Source organism: Theropithecus gelada, chromosome 1 (genome assembly GCF_003255815.1).
Source record: "Theropithecus gelada isolate Dixy chromosome 1, Tgel_1.0, whole genome shotgun sequence".
Classification (NCBI taxonomy): Eukaryota; Metazoa; Chordata; class Mammalia; order Primates; family Cercopithecidae; genus Theropithecus; species Theropithecus gelada.
The window spans coordinates 218,738,281-218,758,963 of NC_037668.1; the positions used below are offsets into that span (position 1 = coordinate 218,738,281).

General features: G+C 41.5%; 1 protein-coding gene and 1 pseudogene across 2 annotated transcripts; both read left to right on the forward strand.

Annotated features, from left to right (window-relative positions):
- Positions 1 to 11,259: 11,259 nt before the first annotated feature.
- LOC112615560 lies at positions 11,260 to 11,359 on the forward strand (annotated as a pseudogene).
- A 1,546-nt stretch (positions 11,360 to 12,905) lies between these two features.
- On the forward strand, positions 12,906 to 13,337 carry LOC112631451 (ATP synthase subunit f, mitochondrial-like). Of its 2 annotated transcripts, XM_025396625.1 has the most exons (2): positions 12,929 to 13,049; positions 13,167 to 13,334. In XM_025396625.1, exons 1-2 carry the CDS (start codon positions 12,929 to 12,931, stop codon positions 13,193 to 13,195), a joined length of 150 nt encoding a protein of 49 aa, XP_025252410.1. In that variant the 3' UTR covers positions 13,196 to 13,334. The 2 variants fall into 2 exon arrangements, with proteins under 2 accessions (XP_025252401.1, XP_025252410.1); XM_025396616.1 differs by having other exon boundaries at positions 12,906 to 13,337.
- Positions 13,338 to 20,683: the final 7,346 nt, after the last annotated feature.

The following is a 20,683-nucleotide window of genomic DNA, read 5'->3' on the forward strand; positions in this document are numbered from 1 at the left end:
ATATCCACAATTATTTAATATGTAAGTAATTTCTACAACTTAACAACAAAATTTCAAATAATCCTATTTAAAAATGGGCAAAAAGCTAGGCACAGTGGTGCACGCCTGTAGTCAACAGCTACTCAAGAGGTTGAATTGGGAGGATCACTTAAGTCTGGGAATTCAAGGTCAGCCTGAGGAATATTGCAAGACCCTGTCTGTGTTAAAAAAAACAAACAAATTAAAATAGATAAAAAGTTTAATGAAAACAAGATAAAAAAACTATAAAAAATGGGCAAGGGGGGAGTTGTACAGACATTTTTCCACAGATGACATACACATGGCCAACAGGTACATGAAAAGATTCCTAACATCATTAATCATTAGAGAAATACAAATCAAAACCTCAAGGAGATACCACCTAACACCCATTAGGATAGCTACTATTCCCCCCAACACCCCCACCCAAAAAAACCCCAGAAGATAACAAATGTTGGTGGGGATGTGGAGACATTGGAAACCTTGTGAATGGCTGGCAGGATAGCAAAATGGTATGATTGCCATGAAAAACAGCATGATGGTTTCTCAAAAGATTAAAAGTACCATTGCCATATGACCCAGCAACCTCACTTCTGAGTACATATCCAAAAGAAATCAAAGAAGGCTCTCAAACAGATATCTGCAAACCAATGTTCATGACAGCATTACTCACAATAGCCAAGAGGTGGTTGCAACCCAAATGTCCATCAAGGAATGAATAGATAAACAAAATTTGGTATATATACATGATGGAATACTATGCAGCCTTAAAAAGGAAGAAAATCCTGTCACAGTCTATAACACAGAAGAACCTTGGGGACAAATACTGTAGATTCCATCTATATGAGGTTCCTGGAGGAGTCAAGCTCATAAAAACAGAAAGTGGAATGGTGGTTACCTGGAGCTATGGGAAGGGAAAAGGAGAGCTGTTGGTTAATGGGTATTGAGTTTCAGTTCTGCAAGGTGAAAGAGTTCTGGAGTTCTGTTTCACAACAAGAGCGAAACTCCGTCTCAAACAAAAGCATGGTTAAGATTTTAAAAATAGTCCAGTGAAACATACAATGATCCTTTCAGTTATCCATCACCCAGCTCCCACAGTCAACAGTTCAAGGTCATGATCTGCGATTATTTTAGGCAAAATCTATGTAGAGGTAGGGATAGACTGATGGCTTTTTTCATTCATTATGCTGGTAACTTAACCTCGAATCCTAATCTTTTTGTAACCTAATTTCTTCCTTCTTCTTCTTTTTTTTTTTCTTTTTAGACAGCGTCTTGCTCTGTCGCCCAGGCTGGAATGCAGTGGCCTGATCTCCGCTCACTGCAACCTCTGACTCCCGAGTTCAAAAGATTCTCATGCCTCAGCCTCCTGAGTAGCTGGGACTACAGGTGCCTGCCACCACACCCGGCTAATTTTTTGTATTTTTAGTAGAGATGGGGTTTCACCCTGTTGGCCAGGATGATCTTGAACTCCTGACCTTGTGATCACCTGCCTCGGCCTCCCAATGCATTGGGATTACAGGTGTGAGCCACTGTGCCCGGCCACAACTCACCTGGCTAATTTTTGTATTTTATTTTATTTTATTTTATTTTATTTTATTTTTGAGACTGAGTCTCGCTCTGTCACCCAGGCTGCAGTGCAGTGGTGCCATCTCAGCTCACTGCAACCTCCACCTCCCGGGTTCAAGAGATTCTTATGCCTCAGCCTCCTGAGTAGCTGGGATTACAGGTGCCCACCACCATGCTTGGCCAATTTTTGTATTTTTAGTAGAGACCAGATCTCACCATGTTGGCCAGGCTGGTCTCGAACTCCTGACCTTAGGTGATCCGCCTGCCTTGGCCTCCCAAAGTGCTAGGATTACAGGATTACAGGCCTGGCCCCTTTTTGTAACCTAATTTCTGAAGTGACATCATACTCAAGGGAAGGGAGTTACATAAGGTTGGGAATCTCAGTAGGAGAAGATCATCGAGGGCTACCTCAGAGGTTGTGCACTACACTATTGGACTATTATATGAAAGTTGTAGCTTTATAGCACTTATGCTTAGCATGTTCTTTACCATAACTTCTATTAGGTCCTTTGAGTAACCATTTAATTAGGTATTGGTCTTTCCGTTTTATAGCTGAGTGTATTATGTAATTTGTTCAAGTTCACAGAACAATAATCATAATTAGAACTCACACATCTTAAATTACTGTGTTGTATTTTGCAGGATATGTTTTTATGACTATTACATGAAAATCATATTATTTAACATCAAAGTGCTCTATGGCACTGTATCAACAATGGGTTTTAGAGAAATTTTCTTTTTGCATTGTTACTTGTAAATGTACTCTTCTTTGTATGTCACAATTGGTATGTTTGAATCAGAATGTACATATCACATTTGGCTGTTACAATATCTCAAGTTTCTTTTGATTTTGAGTCCTCTTCTTCCAACTCATTTAATTTTTTTTTATTTTTAATTTTTGTGGGTATATATTAGGTGTATATATTCATGGGGTCCTACTTATTTTAAAAATGTCATTGTCTTATGGAAGATACTGATTTAGTTGTTGTATAAAATACCTCACATCCTAGATTTGCTTGTTTGCTCCCTTCTGGTGTCATTTAACTTGTTCCTCCTTTACATTCTCCACCATTTTCTGTAAATGAAAGCTTTAGAAGCTTGATTAGATTCAGCTTCAATTTCTTTGGCAAGAATAGTTCGTAGGTAGTATAGACGTTAGTATAGAACTCTCTACAAAATGCAAGCAATGTTGGATTAGTTCAGGAATTATTTGGAATCTCTCTCAAAAACTCACAATAATAGGGAATAAAAATAGCCCTAGTGTCCAGCCACTAGCTTCAACTTTCTTCTCCTCCTTGCAAATGTTAGCCAGCATTGATTACCTACTTTTGTCATTGTCCAAGCAGATATAATAAGCCAAGAACCTCGCTGAGTATACAATGTGCCCTAAAGAACAAGTAGATACGTATCTTTCTTTTTTTTTTTTATCACAAGCGACAGAAACAAACTGTGCCTAACCTTAACAGTACTATATTAAAAGGTTGTAAGACGGATTTACGCTTCCACCACTCATATTCAACATAGTACTGGAAATCCTAGCAAGAGAAATCAGGCAAGAGAAAGGAATAAAAGGCATCCAAATTGGAAAAGAAGTCAAATTGTCCCTCTTTGCAGATGATATGCTTATATTTAGAAAAATCTATATGGTATCAGACTCCTTATACAAAGAAAAAAAAAATAGAAAAACCTAGACTCCACCACAAAACTCTTAGAACTAGTAGACAAATTAATTAAAGTATCAGGATACAAAAATCAGTAGTGTTTCTATACACCAATGAAGAACTGGCTGAAATAGAAATCAAGAAGGCAATTCCATTTACAGTGACTATGTACACACAAAAACCCTACAAACAAATTTAACCAAGAAGGTGAAAGCTATCTACAGGGAAAACTACAAAACACTGATGAAAGAAATTAACGAGGACACGAACAAAGGGAAAGACATCCTATGCTCATGGATTGGAAGAATTAATATTGTTAAAATGGCCAAACTACCCAAAGCAATCTACAGCTTAATGAATCTACCAAAATACCAGTGACATTCTTCACAGAAAGAAAAACAACCCTAAAATTCATATGAAACCAAAAAGGAGCCTGAATAGCCAAAGCAATCTTGAGCAAAAAGAACAAAGCTGGAGACATTACACTATCTGACTTCTAAACATATTACAAGGCTACAATAACCCAAACAGCATTGTACTGGTATAAAAATAGACACATAGACCAATGGAACAGAATAGAGAACCCAGAAATAAATCCACATATTTATAGTCAACTAATTTATGACAAAGGTGCCAATAACATACACTGAGGAAAGGACACCCTCTTCAATAAATGGTGCTGGGAAAACTGAACAGCCATAGGCAAAAGAATGAAAGTAGACCTCTGTCTCTCACCGTATACAACAATCAACTCAAGATGGATTAAAGACTTAAATGTAAGGCCCAAAACTATAGAACTACTAGAAGAAAACATACAGGAAACACTCCAGGACATTGGTCTAGGCAAATATTTTGTGGCTAAGACCTCAAAAGCAGAGGCAGCTAAAACAAAAATAGGCAAATGGGACTATATTAAACTCAAAGGCTTCTGCACAGCACAGAAAACAATCAACAGAATGAAGAGATAACCTGTTGAATGGAATAAAATATTTATAAACTATTCATCTGACAAGAGACTAATATGCAGAATATACAAGAAACTCAACTTAACAGTGAAAAATCTGGCCAGGTACGATGGCACATACCTGTAATCCCAGAATTTTGGGAGGCCAAAGCAGGCAGATCACCTGAGGTTGGGAGTTCGAGACCAGCCTGGCCAACATGGTGAAACCCCATCTCTACTAAAAATACAAAATTAGCCTGGCATGGTGGCACGCGCCTATAGTCCCAGCCACTCAGGAGGTTGAGGCACAAGAATCGCTTGAACTCGGGAGGCAGAGGTTGCAGTGAACTGAGATCATGCCACTGCACTCCAGCCTGGGTGACAGAGCGAGGCTTTGTGTCAAAATAAAATAAACTAAAGATATGATCAGCACAACACAAATATCCTTATTAATTCATTAATTTGTTCAATAGTTATTTATAAGTCCTACCATATTATACTCACTGCTCTGGTCTCAAGCATTAATAAGACGTTGATCAGAACAGGGCCAAGGACAGAGCCCTATTGCACCTACTCCCAGAAATACGTTGGCTGCTAATGAGCTCTTTAGAGAACATGAAAACATGGTTATTTGACCTATTATCACTTCACCTAACCTATTTTCCTCTAGCATCCCTGACTCCATTTTGTTCAGGAACATGTCCTCAGGCTTTCGGCACATGCCTTGATGAAGTGAGATCCACACTGTCAAGCATCCCACCTTTTTCCAAACTAGTAGATTCTGTGTTTCTAACAACATTATGGACCAGGAGGTGGGTTTGAACTAGATGTACATCCCAGCTTTGCACTTCTTGCTGTGAACCTGTGGCAAGTCACTTCAATTCTCAGAGCCTCAGGTTCCTCATCTCCAAAGAGGGCAACAAACCCAATCTTGCAAGGTTGTTATGAGAATTAGACATAATATACTTAAAACCTCTGGTACATACTACTTTTTTTTTCCTTTTATTTCAGGTCAGCCTCTGGGAGCACAGATAGTACATACTACTTTTTGAACTTGCATGTAAAAAAAATTAGAAAAGCAGGATTGATTTCCAGTCAGGGGAAATTAGATTTTTTTCAATTCCTATATAAATTCATGAGAAGCTTTAATTCAAGAATTTGCAAATCAGATAAATAGTATATACAAAAATGATTATCACATATTAAGACTATTTTATTATCTTTAATTTCAATGAAACTTGTTTTCTATTTATTTAAAATATACAACATACGGTCATTGTAGTTACATATAATGATAACTTACTATCATTGTTGCACTAATATGCAACAGAAGACTTTCCCAAGGCTTAGTGAAAACTAAGCAAATTTTATTTTCTCTGTGCTTCATATGTAAAATAAACACCTGTACAGGATTCTGGAAAGATGCTATGCTATGCTATTTTTGTTGTTGTTGTTGTTATTCTAAAAGGAAGGTAACAAGACCCTGCTCGAAGAACTTAAATATTTGCATCTGGTTTTTAAAAAGTTGAGAGAAATAAAAAGTTGACAACTATATCTAGAGAGGGATATCAGGTGGCGGGGGAAGAAGGGAGGCAGGCTGCCTTTTTACTATATAGCTGTTGTACTTTTGAATTTTGTACCATGCGCATATATTATTATTATTATTTATTTTTTATTTTTTGAGACAGTCTCGTTCTGTCACCCAGGCTGGAGTGCAGTGGTGCAATCTTGGCTCACTGCAACCTCTGCCTCTCGGGTTCAAGCAATTCTCCTGCCTCAGCCTCCCGAGTAGCTGGGATTACAGGCGCCTGCCATCATGCTCAACTAAGTTTCATATTTTTAGTAGAGACAGGGTTTCACCATATTGGCCAGTCTGGTCTCGAACTCCTGACCTTGTGACCCGCCCACCTTGGCCTCCCAAAGTGCTGGGATTACAGGTGTGAGCAACTGATTGAAAAAAATAGTTAATCTTTTTAAGTAGTGAAAAAATAATTTTAAACAACACTATCCTTTTCACTGAGTTTACTTCTATAAATCTGAAAGCCTTAAATACAAAGAAGGCAAACGAAATTCCCTGAAAAGTCCCATTCAAGTCTGATAATATATGGATTAAGTCAGTTAAATGAACCACATTAAAATAGATTTACTTAATAACAATTTCTAATCTCTGCCTGCTGGATATTCAAATGAAAACTAAACTGTTTCTACAAAGATGCCCAATTCATTGCAAATATTTTACCAAGAACACCAAAATTTTAAACACGGACACTTTTAAGATACAATGAACAAGATAGTAAGCTAGATTGATTGATTGATTGATTGATTGATTGGTTTTGAGAAAGAGTCTTGCCCTGTTGCACAGGCTGGAGTGCAGCGGCGCAGCCTCGGCTCACTGCTACCTCTGCCACCTGGGTTCAGGTGATTCTCCTGCCTCTGCCTCCTGAATAGCTGGGATTACAGGTGCCCACTACCACACCCAGCTAATTTTTGTATTTTTAGTAGAGATGGGGTTTCACCAAGTTGGCCAGGGTGGTCTTGAACTCCTGACCTCAGGTGATCTGCCTGCCTTGGCCTCCCAAAGTGCTGAGATTACAGGCGTGAGCCACCATGCCTGGCCGGTAAGCTAGATTTAGATATTAACATTCCAAATCTATTTTTTCAGAATAGTTTTTTCAGAATATAGGGTAACTGTATAAGCTTTGTGATTGTATATTTGATTGTTGCTGACAAAATTGTATATGAACAATCAACAATTTACATAAACCTTGACTATCTATTTAAGGCAAACAAAACAAGAGTTTTCTAGACAAGATTGTGCACGAGAGAGATGTTAAAAATTTCAGCTGGGCACAGTGGGTCATGCCTATATAATGTCAACACTTTGGGAGGCTGAGGTGGGAGGATCACGTGAGGCCAGCAATTTGAGACCAACCTGGGCAACACAGGGAGACCCTGTCTCTACTAAAAATACAAAAATTAGCCAGGCATGGTGGCACGCACCTGTACTCCTAGTTACTCAGGAGGCTGAGGCAAGAGGACCGCTTGAGCCCAGGAGTTTGATGTTGCAGTTTGCTATAATTGTGCCACTGTACTCCAGCTTAAGTGACAGAGTGAGACCTTGTCTAAAAAGAAAAAAAAAGCGACCCTCCCATCTCAGTCCCCTAAGTAGCTGGGACTGCAGGTGTGTGCCACCACATCTGGCTAATTTTTGGTATTTTTAGTAGAGACAGGGTTTTGCCATGTTGCCCAAGCTGGTCTTGAACTCGGGCTCAAACAATCTGTCTGCTTCAGCCTCCAAAATTGTTGGCATTATAGGCATAAGCCACTGCACACCAGCCAGGAGACATAGATTATCAATAGACACTCAATGGATGATGGCTCAGAATTTTTTTCCACTTTGGGCCAGGTGCGGTGGCTCACACCTATAATCCCAGCACTTTGGGAGGCCGAGGTGGGCGGATCACCTGAGGTTAGGAGTTTGAGACCAGCCTGACCAGCATGGAGAAACCCCATCTCTATTAAAAATACAAAATTAGCTGGGCATGGTGGCACATGCCTGTAATCCCAGCTACTTGGGAGGCTGAGGCAGGAGAATTGCTTGAACTCAGGAGGTGGAGGTTGTGGTGAGCTGAGATCACACCATTGCACTCCAGCCTGGGTGACAGAGCGAGACTCTGTCTCGAAAAAAACACAAAAATTAGCTGGGTGTGGTGGTGCACACCTGTAACCCCAGCTACTTGGGGGCTGAGGCGGGAGAATTGCTTAAACCTGGGAGGTGGAGGTTGCAGTGAGCTGAGATCACACCATTGCACTCCAGCCTAGACAACAGAGTGAGACTCTGTCTCAAAAAAAAAAAAAAAAAAAAAAAAAGAATTTCTTTTCACTTTGTTCCGTTAACCAGAAGAAAATGATTTATTTCTTGTCATAGTCATAGAAATCAATTTGCTTTTAAACTACATATGAAAGGCCTGGCGTGGTGGCTCAGGCCTGTAATCCCAGCACATTGAGAAGCTGAGGTGGGTGGATCGCTTGAGCCTAGGGGTTTGAGACCAGCCTGGACAACATAGTGAGTCCTCATCCTACAAAAAATACACATAAAGTTGGCCGGGCGCGGTGGCTCAAGCTTGTAATCCCAGCACTTTGGGAGGCCGAGACGGGTGGATCACGAGGTCAGGAGATCGAGACCATCCTGGCTGACACGGTGAAACCCCGTCTCTACTAAAAAATACAAAAAACTAGCCGGGCGCGGTGGCGGGCGCCTGTATTCCCAGCTACTCGGGAGGCTGAGGCAGGAGAATGGCGTAAACCCGGGAGGCGGAGCTTGCAGTGAGCTGAGATCCGGCCACTGCACTCCAGCCTGGGCGGCAGAGTGAGACTCCGTCTCAAAAAAAAAACCAAAAAAAACCCAAAAAAAACAAATACACATAAAGTTAGCTGGGTGTGGTGGAATGAGCCTGTAGTCCCAGCTACATGGGAGGCTGAGGTGGGAGGGTCACTTGAGTGTGGGAGATACAGGCTGCAGTGAGCCATGATTGTGCCACTGCACTCCAGCCTGGGTGACAGAGTGAGACCCTGTCTTAAAAAGGAAAGAAGAAAGAAAGAAAGAGAGAAAGAAAGAGAAACAAAGAAGAAAGAAAGAAACAGAGAAAGAGAGAAAGAAAGACTAGAAAGGGAGGAAGGGAGGAGAAGGAAGGAAGGAAGGAGAGAAAGGGAGGAAGGGAGAAGGAAAGAAGGAAGGAAGGAGGGAAGGGAGGAAGGAAAAGAAAGAGAAAAGAAAACAGAAATAAGCTACATATGAGATTTGATGCTAAGCAAATATAGTTGTGTTCAGAGAAAACTTTCCTCAACTTACCCGGTGCAATGGTATTACCTCCCTTGTGAAATTCCTGGCACTGTAGTAGGTTCCCAGCCAATATAAGACCGCCTCCTCCTTCCACATCAACCTCAGTAGCCAAGGTTTCCTAACTCCTGCCTTTAAACTGAAGAAACTGTATCAATGTCTCCTAATGTAACAGTTCCATAGCAGGCAGTAAAGAAAACCAAACTTAAAGAGCCACTTGAGCAGAGGAGGTAGACCAAACCTGTTGTATTGGTTGGCATTCAGGGAAAACTCAAAGTCACAAGGCATCACCTCAAGACCATCCAGAAAAGCTCCTTGGGCCTTTGATCCGGAAAGCACGCAGCTGGTCTCCTAGAGAGCGCTGTAGGGATTCTGAAATCATCACACGTGGTTTTAACCCAGCCCCAGCTGGATGTAGATACAAGAACCAAGAATTTGCCCTGTAGGTGTATGACGAGTTGCTTCTTCATAAGTTGTGCAGAGACCCAGCAGGCAAAGACACACCTGTTCAAAGCTAATATTCTGTTAAACAATAACCAGGGATTACTCATGAAGTTCCTCCAGATGTCTGAAGACTCCCAGAGGCAAAAGGCCCCAACTGAAAGGCCTGGCAGTTTTTCAAAAGTCACACTGGATGACTGCAGCTTCCAGCTGCTCAAATGGAAACTGCCCAGGTCAAAGAGTTGTAGCAGCAGTGTAGTGACGCTTTAACTACATATTACTTTAACCTGCATCTTCCAGACTCTTCCCTTTTTTTTTTTCTTTTCCAGGACATGGAAAAAACTCAGAATAATAATAAAAAAAAGAATAGCAGTAACTCCTTTTTCCTGTGTTGCTGCTTGTGCCGGACCCTGTAGAACTGCATAATATGCTACATCAACTCCGTCAACATTTCTTCATAACAATCTGCAAGGAAGTATTATTGTTCTTATTTTACAAATGAAAAAGCTGAGACTCAGAGAGGTGGGGTAACTTGCTGAAGTTCACGTAGCTAACAAGTGGCAAAGATAGGATCTGAATTCGGGATGGATTGGCGTGAATACCCCCAATCTTTGCACTCAGTACACAGCTTCATACTTACATGCAGGGTTACAAAGTGCTTGATAAGGCAAGGAATCTCTACCAACACAGGATTGTTTTGAGGATTAACTAAGAAAGCATAAATAAGCACACAGCCTGTTGCCTGATATACATTAGGAACTCAGTAAATGCTGATTTTGTTTTAAAATCATACATTCTGGAAAATGTGCCATGGAATGGGACAGGCCCACAGTGGTTTTTCCATAGAGAGTTTCTATAGAGTGGGTTCTGGGGACAACTATTATATATTTTAAAATAGCAGCGCTCACATGCTCCATAGTAAATCAGTTGGCCAAGTTAAAAATAGATTCTAAACATAGCAGGAGCAGAAATTCAATCTAAGATACTAAGTCATGGAAAGCAGTTGACAGTGGTTGCAACAGAGAAAAGGAAGTGCAGGCACACACTGATTCTACGTGTGGGTAAAATTCTCCAACCTCCATTTCAGGTTTGTTCTATTCTCCATAGCAGAAAACACACACACAACACATATATATGCATACATGCATATATATATGCATGCAAATAAACTAAGATGACACATTCTATTTATCTGCAATAGCACCATTTACAAACCTATTAATTTTGAGGTTTTGGTACTTATTAGCACATACTAGATACACTACAACAATATATGGTTCCTTAACATTTTTAGGTGTAAGAGAGAGGATGGTTAATGTTTACAATATTTGGGGTGCAGATACACAGATGGCTAGACCGGTAGATAACTAGAAAGGATGGGGGCAGAAGCCGTATCCCCTCTGTACCTAGTCAGTTTACAGCGGCAGCCTTAGAAAGCTGGGTTAATGCTACCATTCTGTCACTTGAAACCCTGGGAGCTGGTATGCCAGATAAAACTCCAATCACTGTGCCAAGGACTCAGGAAAAGGCATGGAGCTTAGGTTCTCCCTCAGCCTCCTACTTTTAAACTGTTGTTTAGAGCACACAATTACTCTTCTCTCAGTTGCTAGGGTGGGTACTTCAGCTGTGGGTGTGACTATTTAGGGAGGAAGCCATGAAATGTATATCCTTAAATCACATAATCTTATTCCATGTATGTCAAGAAGAGAATGACTGAGGGATGTGTATTATAAACTGGAGCAATGGCACATCACATCAAATAAACCTTTCTGTAAGATACTAACATAAAAGCAGATCCATTATACATATAAAAGAAGAATGATACAGAGCAGATCAGCATGGTCCCTGAGCGAGGATGACACGTGAATTCATGAAGCATTCCATATTTTTAAAAACACCAAAACAGGCTGGGCGCGGTGGCTCACGCTTTTAATCCCAGCACTTTGGGAGGCCGAGGTGGGCGGATCACTTCAGGTCAGGAGTTCGAGACCAGCCTGGCTAACATGGCGAAACCCCATCTCTACTAAAAATACAAAAAATTAGCCGGGCGTGGTGGCAAGTAACTAATCCTAGTTACTCTGGAGGCTGAGGTGGGAGAATTGCTGGAACCCAGGAGGTGGAGTTTGCAGTGAGCTAAGATCGTGCTACTGCACTCCAGCCTGGGAAACAGAGTAAGATTCCATCTCAAAAAAACAAACAAACAAACAAAAAAACACCAAAACAGGCCGGGGGCGGTGGCGCACACCTGTAATCCCAGCACTTTGGGAGGCTGAGGCAGGTGAATCATCTAAGGTCAGGAGTTCAAGACCATCCTGGCCAACATGGTGAAATCCCATCTCTACTAAAAATACAAAAAATTAGCCAGGTGTGGTGGCACATGCCTGTAATCCTAGCTATTCAGGAGGGTGAGGCAGGAGAATTGCTTGAACCCGGGAATGAGAGATTGCAGTGAGCTGAGATGGCGCCACTGCACTCCAGCCTGGTGGACAAAGCGAGACTGACTCTGTCTCAAAACAAAACAAAACACAAAAATAACAACAACAACAACAACAAAACATAGAGAAAGACTTATGACACAACTGATAATTTAGGATCAATATTTTCTCCTTTTTAAAAAGAAAAAAAGCTTGAAATATATTTGTAAAACACCGTGTGAAATAAAATAATTGAGGATAAAAACACAGGCGAGTGGTTAGCAGTGCAGGTTTTGGAGTCAGGCTACTTGTGTTTGGTCTATACTAACTGTGGGTCTTTGGACAGGAAGTCTCACTTCTCCAGGTCATGGTGTCCTAAAATGTCATAGTATACAATTCATAGAGTCATTGTGACTCTTAAAGTCCTATATGCTAGCTATGATCCTAGCACATAGAATTCTAAACATTAGCTATTACCATTTTCTAAAAGTAACAGAGGCAACAGATGACTAAATACTTGAGATAAGCGGATTACTGTAATTGAGGACTGATTTTCCTAGGAGCTAAGAAAAAAAAAAAAAGGTTTTACTTTCTGACAAAGAAACAGTCAGCATACATCAATGAAGACTGCCCAAACTTAAACAGGAGATTAGTAAAGGAATCTTTGAATACAGGACATTGCATCAAATAGCAGGTATCGCAATGACAGCTTTGCATACCACAGAAATAATTGTTTACGTGTGGTGCCTTCTGTCCACTCTCTAAAAGAACTGAGGGGTAGAGCACTACATTATAACTTATGTAGCGGAACTGAGACATATGCTCCAAATTCTTTGCCTTCTGACTTCTTATGGTTAGGACACGGAAAAATCCAGAAAACTGAACATATGAAACTTGCAAATGACTGATATCTTAAGTGTATGTTTGGCAGAAGTGGATCATGCTTTATTCATAATTAAGTTACCTAAATTTTGGGCTCAGGAAGTATTTGTTTCAGACATTGAAAAAAGGTATATGGAGGCACAGCGGACACCAGGACTCCAAGATGGCATCAGTCGTACCAGTGAAGGACAAGAAACTTCTGGAGGTCAAACTGGGGGAGCTGCCAAGCTGGATCTTGATGCGGGACTTTAGCCCTAGTGGCATTCTCGGAGCATTTCGAAGAGGTTACTACTGGTACTACAACAAGTACGTTAACGTGAGGAAGGGGAGCATCTCGGGGATTACCATGGTGCTGGCATGCTACGTGCTCTTCAACTACTGCATTTCCTACAAGCATCTCAAGCACGAGCGGCTCCACAAATACCACTGAAGAGGACACGCTCTGCACCATCCCCCGACCCCATGACCTTGGCCCGAGCCCCTCCGTGAGGAACACAATCTCAATCGTTGCTGAATTCTTTCATGTCCTAATGGGAATTAACCTCCAAATAAAAGATGACTGGTACGTGTAAAAAAAAAAAAAAGAAAAGAAAAGAAAAAAGGTATATGGCTTATAAGGATGAATAAGACACATTATTCTTTCTGCACTTATATGGTCCACATGGGGATTAAAGAAAGACCACATGCTGGTCAGGCGCAGTGGCTCACGCCTGTAATCTCAGCACTTTGAGAGGCGGAGATGGGTGGATCATCTGAGGTTAGGAGTTTGAGAGCAGCCTTACCAACATGGAGAAACCCCATCTTTACTAATAATACAAAAAGTAGCTGGGTGTGGTGGCGCACGCCTGTAATCCCAGCTACTCGGGAGGCCGAGGCTGAGAATGGCTTGAACCCGGGAGGCGGAGGTTGCAGTGAGTCAAGATCGTGCCATTGCACTCCAGCCTGGACAACCAGAGCAAAACTCTTGTCTCTGAAAACAACAACAACAACAAAAACAAACAACAAAAAACATGCTTTAGATACTTGAGGTAAGGCAAGGAAATCGCATATGAAAGTAAGAGTCAAATTTCTAAGCTGGGCATGGTGGAGCACACCTGTAATCCCAGCACTTTGGGAGGCTAAGGCAGGAGGATCGCTTAAGCCCAGGAGTTCGAGACCAGCCAGGGCAACATAGTGAAACTCCTGTCTCAATAAAATAAATAAATAATGAAAAAAATGTAAAAAGAAATTTCTGCTGCCCTCCCAGATGGAAGACCAGTTGGTGCTGCAGGGAATAAGGCTGCCTAAAGATAGAATCATGACAGCATTTTACTTAGGAAAGAGCTATGGATGAACTTGAATACTTGGATAAGTTCATGGTTAATATGTCAGATTACATATGCCAAATAATACAAGGAGGTTGTTATACACTGAAAAACGTTAGGACAGGTTAATTCAGCGCTTCTCTTTATTTGCAAATTGGCCCCGTAGACCTGTCTAATTTCAGGAAATGTTGGAGGTATTTTGGCATCAGATTTAATTGCTCTTGGTCTGTGCTACTTAACTTGCAAGCATTTCTCTGATATAGTATCAGGTTGGTGCAAAATTAATTGTGGTTTTTGCCTTTACTTTTAATGGCAAAACAGCAATTACTTTTGCACCAACCTACTACTTTTCTTATTGTGCTTTCTTTCACCTGTAAATTCCAAGGTACTTGTTCGTTAATTGAGCCAAATTATTTAGGTTTAAAAAAAGAGTTCTGGGACACAGCTCTCTTCGACATGGAGATGGATGTCTTGAATGGATTAATATATTAATTAATCCAGTATTTCCTGAATTTTTTCAGTTATACATTATGAGATGGTTTGGATTTGTGCCCCGACCCAAATCTCACGTTGAATTGTAATCCTCCGTGTTGGAGGAGGGTTCTGGCCGGAGGTGATGGGATCATGGGAGTGGTTTCCCCCTTGCTGTTCCTGTGATAGTGAGTTCTCTGGAGATCTGGTTGTTTAAAGGTGTGTAGCCCCTTCACCTGCTCCCTCTTCCCCTTTCTCCAGCCTTATAACAGGTGCTGCTTCCCCTTCACCCTCTGCCGTGATTGTAAATTTCCTGAGGCCTCCCCAGCCATGCTTCCTGTACAGCCTGTGGGACTGTGAGTCAATTAAACCTTTTTTCTTTATACATTACCCAGTCTTGGGTAGTTCTTTACAGCAATTCGAGAATGAACTAATACACTTTACTTCTTTTTTCTCTCTCTCTGTCTCCTCCCAGGCTGGAGTGCGGTGGCGTGATCATAGCTCACTGCAGCCTCGAACTCCTGGACTCAAGCCACCCTACTGCCTTTGGCCTCCCAAAGCACTGAGATTACGTGTGTAAGCCACCGCACCTAGCCACCCTTCACTTCTGATTTTTGTCTCGTCCATGTTACTTGTACTATTAGATACCAACATTTTCTTTAATTTGACATAAATTGACCAAGTTTTAAAATATAGTCTCATCTTAAGCAATGATATTTGTGAAATCTGAGTTTGAGGCAGATTTTTAAATACACTTTAAAATAAAAACAACTATACAAATAAATTAAAATTGTCAGCCACATAAAATAGCCTTCCACTCACTTTGGAAAACAAAGGATTAATCAATTAATAACATTTTGAACTGGAAAGGTCTCTTGTAGATTTTCTAATCCAACTCAGAGTCCACAGAGATTCAGCCAAAGTTACCAACTGAGGGAAGAGTTAGGAGTAGAACCTCAGTCTACGGTTTAGTGTTACAAGTTTAGGGTTTTCTTTACCATGTTTGTTGCAAATTATGCCCCCAACTAGCTGAATAGCTATTTAAATATAAGCATTCCTATCAAATACAATGATTTTAGTTTGGGTATAAGTGGTGCCAAAGTAATTCTTCTGTTGGTAGCTAATAGGTCTGACTGCTTAAGCTCACTAAAATACTTATTTTCTTATTTGCGAAAGCAGCAACTGTCTCTAATTATTTAAATATTATCAAATAAACTGGATTCAGTGGTGTGTGCCTGTAGTCCCACCTACTCAGGAGGCTGAAGTGGGAGGACTGCCTGAAGCCTTAAGTTCAAGACCACACCCACACATACATGCACGCATGGGTGCCTGTTATAGAATGAAAAAAATGGGGTTACACTAATTCATTTATTTATTTTACTATTTTTTTTTTGAGAGGGGGGTCTCACTCTGTCACTCAGGCTGGAGTGCAATGGTGTGATCTCAGCTCACTGCAACCTCCGTCTCCCGGGTTCAAGTGATTCTTTTGCCTCAGCCCCTGGAGTAGCTGGGATTACAAGTGCACGCCACCACGCCCAGCGAATTTTTTGTATTTTTAGTAGAGATGGGGTTTTGCCATGTTGGCATGGCTGATCTCGAACTCCTGACCTCGTGATCGGCCCACCTCAACCTCCCAAAGTGTTGGGATTACAGGCATGAGCCACCGTGCCCAGCCTACACTAATTTAAAATGTTACTAATAGGGAAGACTGGTGGAGAGGCAGGCAGAAATGAGGCATAGGGAAACTCTACATTTTGCTTAATTATTTTGTAAACCTAAATCTGCCCTAAAAATAAAGTCTAATGATAAAAGCAAAGATAGAATGATATTGAGGCGTGGTGCTCTTTAAAAATAGGATTGTGTCTAGCTGAGATCACTGTCTTCTACTTTATTTTAGCAATAGTGTTTTGCTACGGACTATGATGAAGCATTAAGGGCCAGGAGCGGTCAAGGTTGGACAGTTTGGCCCATTTATGGTTTAGTACAGATACGGAGGGCATGTAGGTGTCTACGCCCTGGATTGGAAGTTAAATTTGCCCTTAAGGTTATCAAGACGGTGATCCTATTTCACATTTTTGATCCCCAACTTCTATTAGTGTTATTACTAGGTGATACTTATGGAAAATAGGACAATGATTATCCTAAGATTTCAAAGCATAAGTATTAAGTGGTAAAAATGTCATATCCATTTTAAAGAAAGGGAAGCACAGAGGTCTAGCATTCCTAAATGACACTGGAGCAAAAATAGAAATAAAATTCAGGTGTCTAGGGCCCTGGCTTTCCCGTCATGCTGTTCATTGTTAAAGTGATCATTAAAAAATAACAATACAAAGAAAAGCAGCGTCACAGTCTCGTGGGCACTCATATTTTAAAGAGAAAGGCGTTAAAAAGAAGCTTTACATGGGCCTCAATTCTGCATAGGCGTGGTTTTTAAAGATCATTCAGGGAAGGTTTTGCGTTTGTTGTCATTAGTTTTAAAAGTATTAATTTCTTCGTTATATCCTGTTTTAAAAAAATTGTATTTGCCCTAATCATATAATAACATGAAAAACATTGTACGATCAAGGCAAAAAAAAAAGTGCTAGCTTCAGTTATTTGGTTTCAAATAAGCCGTAACTAGTATGAAATTTCTAGTTAATATTCTACTTAAAGATCTATGAATTCAAAGGCCTTGAGACCCACTTAAGGCACCAAAATAAAATAACTTAGTGAATAAACTTAGCCAAATTACTTAAATCCATAATCCCCTGCTTTTTACAAATAGGAATAACTCACCACTTGTCTCCTGGGAAAGATAGTATTAGTCTATTCTGATGACACTTCTCTGGCGTTTTGGGTTGCCAGTTGGTAGTTTTCTAAAAAGGTAGATACAAACCATTGCTGGGTATGCTGTGGCCACGGCGAGGGCATGATATGGATGCTGGCCACCATTTGAAGGAGAAAGTAGTTTTGGCGGGTGAGTATTTCAAGTTGGTGGGTCATTGTTACCAGCTGTGAAAGGACCTCAGCAACTGCAGAGCAGCTGTGGTGTTTGTGTACTCCCTATCGGACCTAGAAGACAGTCCTGCACCTAGTAGGTGCTCCAGAAGCATTTTCTGAATGCTGAGTGAATCGTCCCCCTCCAACAATGGGGAGGGAGGCTAACATGAACAAGAGCCCCCCAGGAGTTTGTGCCTGCCTTCCTTTTACTACTTGGTGAGGAAGGATTACGAATATATAAGAAATGAGAGGGACTAGAGAATGAGGTAAACCCTTCAACAGTTACCCAGCTGTCCCTTGGCCTGACTTCCCCTAGCTCCATGCCCCGAATGCAACTCACTTTTCCCTTCCATCCAAGGCTTCCTAAAAATAACTTCCTTTTCTAACCTCTCTCTCCTGTCACCACTATTCATTTCCAAATCTCACACCTTCCCTTACCTCCTTGAAAATATAGCTGACCTGAAAAAAAAAGCGGCGGGGGGCAAGGGTGGGGGAAGAGAAAAACCCAGCCAAACCGTGAAGATTTTTTACCCTTATATGTTTGGACTGCATTGCGTAGTGATGTTCTTTGTTGAAAATGGGGTTGCAGGCCGGGCGCGGTGGCTCAAGCCTGTAATCCCAGCACTTTGGGAGGCCGAGACGGGCAGATCACAAGGTCAGGAGATGGAGACCATCCTGGCTAGCACGGTGAAACCCCGTCTCTACTAAAAAATACAAAAAAAACTAGCCGGGCGAGGTGGCGGGCGCCTGTAGTCCCAGCTACTCGGGAGGCTGAGGCAGGAGAATGGTGTAAACCCGGGAGGCGGAGCTTGCAGTGAGCTGAGATCCGGCCACTGCACTCCAGCCTGGGCGACAGAGCCAGACTCTGTCTCAAAAAAAAAAAAAAAGAAAAAGAAAATGGGGTTGCAGATGCTTGTTCTAGGGTGGTTACTAGGTAATGTGAAACTTTAGTAAGGAGTTAGCTTCCGACTCACAAGAATGTTTAGTCTCAACTGATTGTTATTCTTAAGCCTCTTATTAAGTGTAAGTGTCCATAATTCAGGCCTCCACAGCCTAAGTCAGGTACTGCATTGAGTCATTTTCTGCTCAATTTCTTTTCCTTGCCCCACCTGTATAAGGCAATCTTTAAAAAAACAAAAAAAGATACAAGATTTTACTCTGTCATGCAGGCAGGCAGTACAGTGGCAAGATCATTAACCTCGGACTCCTGGCCTCAAGCAATCCTCCTGCCTCTCAGCCTCCCAAAGGAGACATGAGCCACTGCCACCGTGTCTGGCTCAATTTTCTGCTCAATTTTAAAGTTCAAAATAGTATTGTAATTGCCCATAATATAAAACATAATACAAATTCACTTTTTACTTCTTTTTTCTTTTTTTTTTCTTTGAGATGGAGTCTCTCTCATCCAGGCTGGAGTACAGTGGCGCGATCTCGGCTCACTGCAACCTCCACCTCTGGGGTTCAAGTGATTCTCCTGCCTTAGCCTCCCGAGTAGATGGGATTACAGGCACCTGCCACCAAGCTCCGCTAATTTTGTATTTTTAGCAGAGACTAGGTTTCCCTATTTTGGCCAGGCTGGTCTCGACCTCCTGACCTCAGGTGATCCACCTGCCTCGGCCTCCCAAAGTGCTGGGCTTACAGGCGTGAGCCATCATGCCTGGCAGTATGTGGATTTTTAAATTGCAATACACAATCAACAAGCAGATAAGTAGTAAAAAGTGTGGACCGGGCATGGTGGCTCACACCTGTAATCCCAACACTTTGGGAGGCTGAAGAGGGTGGATCACTTGAGGTCAGGAGTTTGAGACCAGCCTGGTCAACATGGCAAAATCCCCTCTCTACTAAAAATACAAAAATTAGCCAGGCATGGTGGCAGACACCTGTAATCCCCACTACCTGGGAGGCTGAGGCAGGAGAATCACTTGAACCCAGGAGGCGGAGGTTGCAGTGAGCCAAGATCGCGCCACTGCACTCCAGCCTGGGCGAAAGAGAGAGACTCTGTCTCAAAATAATAATAATAATAACAATAATAAAATAAAAATAAAAGTCCACATACTGTATACATGTATCTATAACTATTTATTCAGACCCAGGATATTTTTCCTTTGTCCTATCAGAGCCTCATGAACTATCACTCATCTGGGGAAACTCTGGGGAGGAAAATTAATTATAGTACTGGCAGCACTGGAATGGTCAGGTGACACAGAAGCCATGTGTGCCATGTGTCAGACACACCCTCTTACCATCTCAGAGGGACTCAAGAACTTTCTGAATCAGGAGGCATATTTGTAAAAATTTTCTAAAATTCCAGAACCTTTATAATATTTGTGCTTGCTAATTTTATTATCCTATCTCTTTCCCCATAGCTGAACAGTAAAACTTTTAAATTAAAAAAAAAAAAAAACCTACATGATTACATTCAAGGGTAGCAAGGAGGGTGGAAGTTAGAAAGACTGGGAGACTCTAGCTCCTTCACAGTGCCCTCCTCTGTCACCCCATGGATGGTGTGTGCCTCCCTCCTGGGGGAAAAGCAGGCTAAGCCCCGGGGGCTTGATACGCGGAGGAAAAGAAAACATCCAGAGTAAGACTCTGAGGCAAAACCGGGAGGAGGGGCTGAGCAGTAGAGAGGCTTCTCCTTTCAGAGAAGCAATTTGGGGATCTTAACTCTTGGTTTCTTATCTTTAATATGGAAATATTAGTATATTTCTCATAGGGCTATTGTGATGATTACATAAGATAGTCCATGTAAAATGCTTGACATACTTCCTAAAACACAGTAAATGCTCCAAACATTACCACTATTGGCCCTCGAGTCACTGGATGGTGACACGGACATAGTCCAGAGAAATGAAATCAAGGCTGGGTGTGGTGGCTCACACCTGTAATCCCAGCACTTTGGGAGGCCGAGGTGGGTGGATCATTTGAGGCCAGGAGTTCAAGACCAGCTTGGCCAACATGGTGAAACCTCCATCTCTACTAAAAATACAAATATTATCGGGATGTGGTGGCTGCATGCCTATAATCCCAGCTACTTGGGAGGCTGAGGTATGAGAATTGCTTGAACCCAGGAGGCAGAGTTTGCAGTGAGCCGAGATGGTGCCAGTGCACTCCAGCCTGTGTGACAGAGTGATACTGTGCCTCACAAAATTAATAAATAAATTTAAATT

Excerpts from the sequence above, each read along its gene's own strand:
- LOC112631451 (XM_025396616.1), top strand. The coding sequence starts at position 12,929 with ATGGCATCAGTCGTACCAGTGAAGGACAAGAAACTTCTGGAGGTCAAA.